The 10,097-nt window shown below is 45.3% G+C and overlaps 1 protein-coding gene across 1 annotated transcript in view; it reads right to left on the reverse strand.

Moving 5' to 3' along the window:
• Positions 1 to 7,738: 7,738 nt before the first annotated feature.
• Positions 7,739 to 10,097, reverse strand: part of Lmx1a (LIM homeobox transcription factor 1 alpha) — a 183,939-nt gene continuing 181,580 nt past the window's right edge. The window contains exon 9 of the mRNA XM_008848255.2: positions 7,739 to 7,836. Coding sequence (XP_008846477.1) covers positions 7,739 to 7,836 — 98 coding nt within the window. The remainder of the gene's footprint in view (positions 7,837 to 10,097) is intronic.

A 10,097-nucleotide genomic window follows, 5' to 3' on the forward strand; every position in this document is an offset into this window, starting at 1 on the left:
TTCTCGTGAAAAAGCATGAGATAGGGTCAGGGGTTATCCCTTCTGCTTCTTTTGTTCCCATCCTGCTTGCTATTATAACCAGTCTTAAGTCCTCCTCCCCAGAGGAGGTCATTGCTGCCCACAACAAATACTGTAAAGAGCAGGCTAATGCCAATCTGTCCATTACTTCACCGCCTGCTGGTGCTGGGTCTGCGACAGAGGCTACCAATGAGGAGGAGGATGACAGGGCTATCACAACGGCACCTGCAAAGCCTCCTCGCCTTTCACAGGTGTGTCTCCCACCTGCTATTGCTGCTAATTCTCCCCCTCAGTACTCCCCCCAAATATCCATGGAGTGAGTTGAGCACCACTGCCAGGCCGTTTGAGCCTGTGCCCCCATCACCACCAGGTGTGCCCCCACAGCCACCCTCATGCCCGTGGTCGCCCTCGTGTCTACTTGTGCCCACTGTGCCACCCCCCTTGGCTCTGGGACAATGTCCTGAGGTTTACTCTGTCAATGTAGGGCCCAATGTGGCAAATCAGCCCTGGATACCTACCCCTCTTACAGATCTCTCCTTGATTTGAAAGGCAGCTAATGAGTCAGGCCCAGATTCTCCCTATTTTGAGCAGGTCTTATGCCAATGGGCCATTCAACTGCAAACCCATTATGATTGGTATCACCTTCTTAAAGCTGTCCTGGAGCCCTCTGCATTCCTTAACTGGCACTCTGCCTATGATGACCAGGCCGAAACACAGGCTCAGCTCAATCTCCAATATGACCTCAATATAACCCTGGATATGCTCATGGGTCGTGGTCAGTACATCAACCCTGTTTCCCAGTCTACCATAGATGCCTATGCTTACTTTCAACAGGTATCAGATTTGGCCTTCAAGGCCCTTAAGGCATGTACCCTGAGGGACCTGTCTGTATACTTTCACAATCTCGTCCAACAATCCAGGGAATCTTTCACTGACTTTCTTACAAGAGTTACAGAGGCAGTTGAACGTAGGGTCGATCCTGGCCCTACACAGATATGCTTGTCAAACAATTAACCTGGGAAGGCCTCAAAGGCCCCACTCATAATGTGGTGGCAACTGTCCACAATGATATCCACAAATGGGTTTTAGCTACCAGAGATCTCGATCCTGCCTCCGGCCCCATTGCAGCTCTGACCGCCTCCCTTGATGCCCTCTTGTCAGACAGACAGCGATCCAATGACCACTCAAAGGGGGCCGACTCCCTCATCGCACCTGCTGGGGCTGTGGCAAACTCTGCCACCTGCACTGCGATTGTTCCAATGAGTGTCCTAAGACCCACTGCCCAAAATGCAACAAGGGCTTTCACTGGGCCGACTGCTGCTCCCAGCCCTCAGGCACTCAACAACCCAACAGAGTGAATTTAAACCCCCAGCAGGGCAGCCCTCAGCCCCACCAGTAAGAGGGTCAAGTTCCAACCCCAAGGTATATTGGACTCTGCCTGTTTTCCCCCACTCACCCATGATGACTGTTTATCTTGATGGTCTGCCCATTAAAGGGCTAGTTGACATGGGGGCAGATGTCACCACCCTCACAGAAACTGAGGCACTCAGATTTGCTCATTGGAAGTTTAAGCCAGGCCCCTCAGTCACCAGGGTGGGAGGCCAACAGGCTACCAAGGATACAGTCCGGCCTGTACATTGGAAGGATCTTGATGGCAACCAGGGTTCGTTTTCCCTAATAGTGGCCAATGTCCCTCACAATCTTTGGGGAAGGGACATTTTGGAGGACATAGGAACCATCCTAACCATTGATGACTGTGCCTTCTTTGATGATATCATTACCCATGATAAGATAGGCCTCTCAGGATATCCAGACCATTCCCAGAACCACCCCCAATTCTAGAGGCCACTGCCCACCATGAGCCATTGCCAAAGATGGCACCAGATCCCAGTCCCTTGACTTGGCTCTCAGATACAGACATCTAGGTGGAGCAGTGACCAATCATTGACCCAAAGTTGTCTGCCCTTAAGGAACTGGTCAAGGAGCAACTCCAGTTGGGACATTTAGAGCCCTCGACAAGCAGACATAATATTCCTATATTTGTTATAAAGAAATGGTCAGGTAAATATAGACTCCTACAGGATTTAAGAGCAATCAATGAACAATGGAAAAAATGGGAACCACCCAAGAAGGCTTGCCACACCCTAGTGCTATACCCCCTCTTATCATGTTATGGTTTTAGATATTAAGGACTGCTTCTTCCTAATTCCCCTCGTCGTGCCCCAGGATAAATGTCACTTTGCATTTACTGTCTGGGAACCCAATATGCAGAGGTCTTCCAAGAGACTATCAGTGGACTGTCCTCCCCTAGGGAATGAAGAATAGTCCCACCATCTGCCAGCTCTTGTGAATGAGGCTCTCCGCAATGCCCCTGAAGATGTCTTGCTTGTCCACTACATGGATGACATACTATTGGCCAACCCCATGTTGTCCCAACTCAAGGAAGTTTCATCTACACTCTTAAAAGAACTAACAGACCTCAACCTGAAGGTGGCCCCTGAAAAGGTCCAATTGCTCCCCTCATATGCCTTTTTAGGATTCTCTATTTCTAAACAGATTTGACCGCTGGCTTGTGCACTGTCCCTTAAGGATGCTTACTCCCTCATGGAGTTACAACAGTTATGCAGTACAGTTAACTGGCTTAAACCGTTCCTGCCAATCCCAGATCAAGAAATGCATGCCCTGATCTTCCTCCTGGAGGGAACTTCATGCCCCTCCTCAAAAATTAGACTTACATTAGAGGCCAAGGTTCTTTTATAAAGAGGCTCTTTTACAAAGAATTGCTTCCCTCCTTACCTCGGGCTCTCTGGACAGACATTGTCTGGATGAATCCCTCTTAATGATAATACTCTGGACCCCCAAAGGGGTCCTAGGTGTGATTTGGCAGACCGATCCACTTATGTGACTGCATCAAGTCCATTCTGACTTACATAAGATCACCTCCAAGTTCAAACTTTCCTTCCATTTAGCCCTCAAAGCTAGAAACCTAACAAGAAGAACATACAATAGAGAGCCTGACAAAATTATTCTTCCCCTTTCACTCTGCTACTCACAGTCATTATGGGCAGACTCCATTAACTTCCAGGAGATGGTCTCTGGGTATACTGGAACTCTTGATAATCACCCCCCTCAGGATAAGAGATTAACAGCTTTATGTTATTTCCCCATTGAAATTAAACCTCATAGTACCCCTAGCGCATCCCCAATCCCACATGCAAAATGGCATTCTCGGACTCCAACAAACTTAGATTTGGAGTCTTCTCCAGCACCCAGGCAAAGAAGACTTCACTTATATAATCCCTAACCGTGGCTCAGTACAGTTGGAGGAACTCCTAGGACTTCTAAAAATCTTCATGGAATGTCAGTCAGAGCCTGTCAACATCTTCTCAGATAGCCAGTATGCAGTACTGGCCATCGGGACACTGTCCTTTTCTTTCACTAAGGATGGCACTAATCCCCTCCATGTCACTATGAGGTCACTCCAGGACATTTTAGAGTGTAGGGCCCATCCTTGGTATATCTCCCATATACTATCACACACAGGACTGCCCGGGATCCTCATGAAGGACAATGACTTAGTAGATAAAATGATTATGTCTATCAATTTAGGACTTCTTGAACAGGCTAGGGCGTTGCACCAACAGTTTCATCTCTCCCCACAAAGTATACACAAGCTCCTGCCAGAACTTGCCATCTCACAATGTAAACATTTGGTCAGATCTTGCGTTACTTACACGCCCTTGGCGCCACTAGGCCCACTTAACAGGGGAGGAGTCAATCCTAGAGGCCTCCTACCTAATGCTATATGGCAAATGGATGTCACACATCATCCACCTTTTGGAAACCCTAAATATGTTCATGTGATCGTGGACACTTGCTCCTTGTTTTTACATGCTATGGCTCTAATGGGGGAGAAGGTCTCACATATGCAATCAAGGCATTAAAATCAGCTATGTTAGTTATGGGCATTCCCTGGGCCCTAAAGACAGACAATGGCCCAGTGTATGCCTCTCAACAATTTAACTCCTTTATGGCTTCCTGGAAAATTACCCATACCTTCAGCATCCCCTATAATCCGCAGGGACAGGCCATTGTAGAGAGAACCAACATGTCTCTTAAAACTCTTCTGGCCAAGGTTACCTCTCCTGAATCTAGGTTTGACCCACATTTGGCCCTGATGGAGACTTAGTTTCATCTTAACTTCCTCACCTTTGATGACAAGGGAATGAGTTCACCTATAAACATTGGGCATCACTCTCCCAACCTACACCCTTGCCCCTTGTCAGATGGCAAGATCCCATCACATTAACTTGGCAAAAGCCTGCACCCCTGCTCACCTGTGGCAGAGGATATGCTTGTGTTTTTCCCCATGATGCAACAGCCCCAATATGGATCCCAATGAGGGACGTCCGACCGAAGACCCTGTGAAACAACAGGACTACTCCCTAAAATCTGGTGTTGGGTAAACCTCCTGGTGATCCATGCCCGCAGCGTGTCTCCTACAGAATATCTGGCATCAGTACACTGTCAACCTGGTTACCCTGCAAGTTCTCATGGCCCTCCAACATACAGGACATGAACTCCCTCCTGAGGCAGCCTAGGCATGGCTCAGTATCTTTATTGAAGAGGCCACAGTATGATCAACCTTCTATCCCCACCCCACACGCTCCTGGACAGAGAACACCTCCTTCCAGGACTGGTAGTCAATGATGGGTAAGAGCTTGCTTGACAAGCCAACCTAAGACAGGCACAGTCCCTCATGCTGGAGGCTCTCTGAGGTGGGGTCAACAAGGTCGGGGCCAAGCACCCTGGTTCCCATAGGAGTGATGCATACAAATAAATAAAAGGGTTGGATATGTAGGAGGAAGTGCTGACAGGCCTGGTAAACATACTATGGCGCATGAACAACAGTTACTTCCCCTTAAGCCAACCTGAAATCTGCCTGACCAGGGAGAAACAGCTGAAGTAAGAACACATGATGAGAGAGACCACTAAGAAAGAGACAGCATGGCACAGAGCAGCCAAGGGACCAATGGACACCAGGAGGGGGTATATAGGCATGCCCAATATCTGCAATAAACGAGTCAGTTTTACCACTTGCCCGACTCCTGGAGTCTGTTCCGTTGACTCTGCCCTTCTTACCCCCACCCCCAAGGGGCTTGGGAGCAGGCGGCAGCAACACACGCCTTTGAAAAACAAAGTATAGAATATAAGGTCACTCAAAGTCAGCATTTCCCCTCTTCTGATAACATCACATGGAATTTTCCACCTGAAAGGCAATTACCAGCAAATCTCAGACTGGCCATCAGGCAAAAGCTGAGGACAAAGAGAGACTGTTGATGGAGTGTTCCCATACCTATAGGAAGGTCAGTCCTGATCCATCCCCTCTCCCCTCTTCACCCTTCTGTACCACAGCAAATCTCCATTCTCCCTGAAAATCCCTTCCACACAGAGCCTTTGTCTCTGAGCCTACCCAGGAAAAAGAACTGATTCTCATCAGGAACTCTAAAGCAATGGCAGGCAAGGGGTGGCCTGCTAGAAACTTCCTCTGAGGACCTCACTTTGCAAGCTGGATCCCCGACACATGCCTGACACCATGTGTGGTTTAAGCCCACTTCTGTAGCCTGTGTTTTACTTATCACCAAAAGTGATCTTTCTGGACAACAGGAGAACAGGCTACAGCAAGATATGTTTAGTGGACCTTAACATATCATTAAGCTCCCCACTTAAAATACCTTTAACTCTCTTCTGTCTCTTCCCTTTACTAATGTGTGATTGATTCCAGTGACTCTCAACTGAATGATTCCTGGACATCGAACTCATTTCTCCCTACCCTTGTTGTCCTACACATGACGTTGCTCTACATGAACGACTAAGATTCTCATTACCACATTCCAGGAAGCCATCAATTTTGTACTTCTGTTTCTCAGACCAGTGTGGCAAGATGCAACTTTATGGCTCCTTATAGATGAGGAAACAGAGAGGTTGGGGTGGGAAGGTGTGAAATTAAGTCATAGAATTACTGCTGTAGAATGTCTGAGTTCAAAGCTTGTGTTATTCCTAATTGGTATTCCTATCTCTGTGCAAAATAAAGGAGAAATCCCTGAAGCCATTTCTACCTATATGTTTATTTATCCACTGGACACTGTGTGAATGAAGAGCAAAAATTTTAACCCATTTTACTGCTTCAAATATCTGACAGTTGGGGCTCATATAACAAATGGTGATGTGTGAAAGTTATGACTTGTCAGAATTTACTCTCATTAAGTCTCTATTATACTGATTTTATTTTGTTTTATGTTTATTTGACTTATGCAGATAGTTAAACATATATTTTGTTGCATAAATTTTTATGTCTTTGAGGTTTTTGTTTGTATGTGTGTGTACACATGTGTATGAGTAGGTGTGTATGCATGTGTATATTGCGTGTGTGTGTGTGTGTGTGTGTGTGTGTGTGTGTGTTGCATGTGGAGGCCAGAGGTCAATGTCAGGTGTCTTCCTCAATTACTCTCCAAATTATTTTTTGAAATATTTTATTTATTATTTTTATTTTATGTGTATGTGTGTATTGCCTGTATGTAAGTTAACCTGTGTCATGCAATGCCCACAGAGGACAGAAGAGGCTGTCAGATCCCCTGGGACTGGAGTTCCGGACAGTTGTTAGCTGCCATATGGGTGCTGGGATTCGAACCCGGGTCTTCTGCAAGAATAGCCAGTGTTCTTAACTGCTGAGCCGTCTCTCCAGCTCCTCTACAAATTATTTTTTAAGACAAGGTCTCTCACTGAAACTGGTGCTCTGATTTGGCTGGAACAGCTGGCCTGGGAAACCACAGGAATCCTTCTGCCTCCTCTTTCATGCCCAGCCTTTTCATATGGATGATGAGGATTGAACTCAGGTCCTCATGCTTGCATGGCAAGTACTTTACCAACTGAACTATCTCACCAGCTCTGCCTTTGAGGTTTATAAAGGTTGAATTTCTTTGCCTTGACTGTTTCCCTGACTGTGTGCTTATAGGCCATCCTCAGTCAGGTGTATGGGCCTGACTAATGACTGATGCCAACTAGATAAAGCACAGTCTGTGAAGGAAGTTGCCAAGCCTTCTCAGCCAGAATGGTCCTCTTTTCACAGCTTTTTGCCTGCTATTTCTCAACCCCACTCCCTCATGTTCTAGTCCCATGGCATCTCTCCTTAAATACATTTTCTCCTCATGCTAAGGACTTCTTCCTGGTTTGTCCCCAACGCCCGGAATTCTTGGCATGTTCCTCATCTAACCAGCCCAAGTTCTATACCAGGCTCGTGTGATGTCACTCTTCACTTTCTCTACAGAGCAGCTTTGCAAGTCTGCCTTTATGAAAATCCAACTCTATCCTAACTGTCTCTGTCTGTCTATGAATTCTTCCTCATTAGCTAGAATTATACTGTATAAGACAGATTCTTTCCAGAAGCTTACATGGTAGGGAAACACGCACCTCTAGGCATTATCCTATCAGAGCCCTGAACAATGGGGAGACTAGAATTCAGGTTCAAAGACAGTGTTCAAATCAAAAATGGAATGAAGAAAAGTTTTTCCTCAAGTTGAAGGAAAACTTTAACACAATTGGAAGAAGCAGGAGAAAGGGTAAGCTATTGCAAGAACTTTTGGGTAAGACCTAAGAGAAATCACATTGAGCTGTGATTGGCCTGTGTTGGCCATAGATTTTATGGCTGTATACAAAACTGTTAGTAGCAATGCCCATGGTGGACAAGCACCTCAGTGTGATGGCAAACGACCAGCAGCAGAAGGACCCCTTCTTTCAACTGCTTTGCTGGCCTTGGGCCTGTTCAAGACCAAAGATCATAACATGAATGGAGAGGAAAAAACTAGCCTGTTAGGAAATGGCTGAACTAGACATTAGTTTGCCAAGTATAAAATAGAGATTTATTTATTCCAAAGTTAAGTTTTCAAATAGAAATCCACACCTAGTACTGAACCAAGTGCCTGGCAGAGAAATCCTTACAAAGTTTGTCTTAAGTATTGAATGAATGAATGAATGAATGAATAGATTCACAGTATGATTGCTGGACTTGCAAGGATAGTGTCAAAGTGAGCTGGAGAACTGCAAGTTGGTCTATTAGTAAGCAGCAGTGAGGCCTTAGGAGAGTCCTGTTCCTCCCCTGCAGCTTAGTTTCCTGACCTGTACCATCTGTTTCAGGAGGCAGTAGATTCATAGAAGTAAATATGATTATGTTCCCACATAACTTCATTACTGGACGCTGAATTTGGATTTCATGTTATTTTCATATATCGTGAAATATTACTCATTTTTAAAATTTCTTTTCCCTATTATTTATAAACATAAATGCTGCTCTCAGCTTATGGATCGTATAAAAACAGGTGGTGAATGGCTTTGATGCATGGACCAAGATCTTCTGATCCCCTGCTGTGAAGACTCTAGAGGAGTCCTATTTAATATAGTAGTGACTTACCAAATGTGGCATTGATATTTAAATTAAATTAAAAATCAGTTCATCAAGCTTGGTGTAGTGGTGCATGCCTTTAATTCCAGCACTCAGGAGGCAGAGGCAGGCAGATATCTGTGAGTTTGAGGCCAGCCTGGTCTACATAGCAAGTTCTAGGCCAGCTGGGGTTGTGGGGAAAGAGACCCTGTCTCAAAAAGACTACACACACACACACACACACACACACACACACACAGAGTCTCTCACACACTCACACAAATCAGTTCCTCTGGCCCACTAGGTGAGTTTTAAGTGCTCAGTAGTTACATATCTTTAAACAATATTTTTAATTTTTTTTTGGTCTTTTTGAGACAGAGTCTCCCTGTAGCCCCAGCTGTCTTGGATTCACTATGGAGACCAGGCTGGCCTTGAATTCACAGAGATCCCCTTGCCCCTGCCTCCCAAGTGCTGGGAATAAAGGTGTGCGCAACCATGGCTGGCTTTAAAATTGCTTTTGACAATGTCATACATGCATTATACATATTAGTCATATCTACCCCCAAATTCTCCTTCCACTCCCCAGGACCCTTCTAACATATGCCGCTCCCAACTTCATCACCATTTCCTCCTTTTTCTCCTTCTTCCTCTTCTTTTTTAAATAACCTCTATGTCTAATTAGTTCTGTCTGCATGAGCCTGTAGTAGCCACATTTCTTGTGGCTGTCATACTGGCCAACACCAAAGGTTTCCACCAACACCAAACGAGATTCACAGTATGATTGCTGGACTTTGGATGTGATACCTGATTGCTATTCAACTGCTGGAATTTGAAGGGACCAACAAGTTGTATCATTGCCTTTGCTTGCCAAGATGGTAACGAACTGGCAAATGTCACAGGAGAAAGTGACCAAGTTAAGATGTTTTCAGAAAATCTTACATGAAATTTGGATCTCTAGTTGTGGTTAGGATGCTTAATGCCAACCACTTGAATGTTCCTGTCTCACAAACTGCATTAATGACTGAAGAACTTTCCACAGGAGGCACTAAGAATGCCTAGATGCTGAGCCAGTGACCCACAGATTCAACTGAGTGAGCCAAGCACATTTAGCCCCTTACTTCCAACATCAGTCAAATGCTGTGTCCTTTTCCCATGAGGATAAGAGAGTCAGCATGGAGGAGAGAGGCCAGGAGGGAAGTTCTCACAGAAATGTGAGACCAGAGGAATAAATGAGGGCTTTTCTCTAAAGTCAATAAACAGAATGTGGGCCAAGTGACTCAGCACGCAAAGCACATGCCTTGTAATCCTAATGACTGAGTTTAATTCCCAGAACCAACTCCACAAAGTTGTCCACTTACTTCCACATATACACCATGACGTGCACTGCCACTAACATACATCATATACACACAATAAATAGTTGATTTGAGACATAATGAACAATTTGTAATGAATTCAACTGTCTGCTCTCTCAAATGCCTTAACCTCTCTTAATACTATTCTGTGGACCCTCAACTAAGACTTGTCCAAAGTGGAATAAAGCAAACCAGATGCTCTGAATATCTCTAAATCCCTAGAGAAATAGTCCATTTCAGCTTCTCTCTCTCTCTCCTCTCTCTCTCTCTCTCTCTCTCTCTCTCTC

The sequence above is a fragment of the Nannospalax galili genome, unplaced genomic scaffold (genome assembly GCF_000622305.1).
Source record: "Nannospalax galili isolate Female #2095 unplaced genomic scaffold, S.galili_v1.0 scaffold383, whole genome shotgun sequence".
Lineage (NCBI taxonomy): Eukaryota > Metazoa > Chordata > Mammalia > Rodentia > Spalacidae > Nannospalax > Nannospalax galili.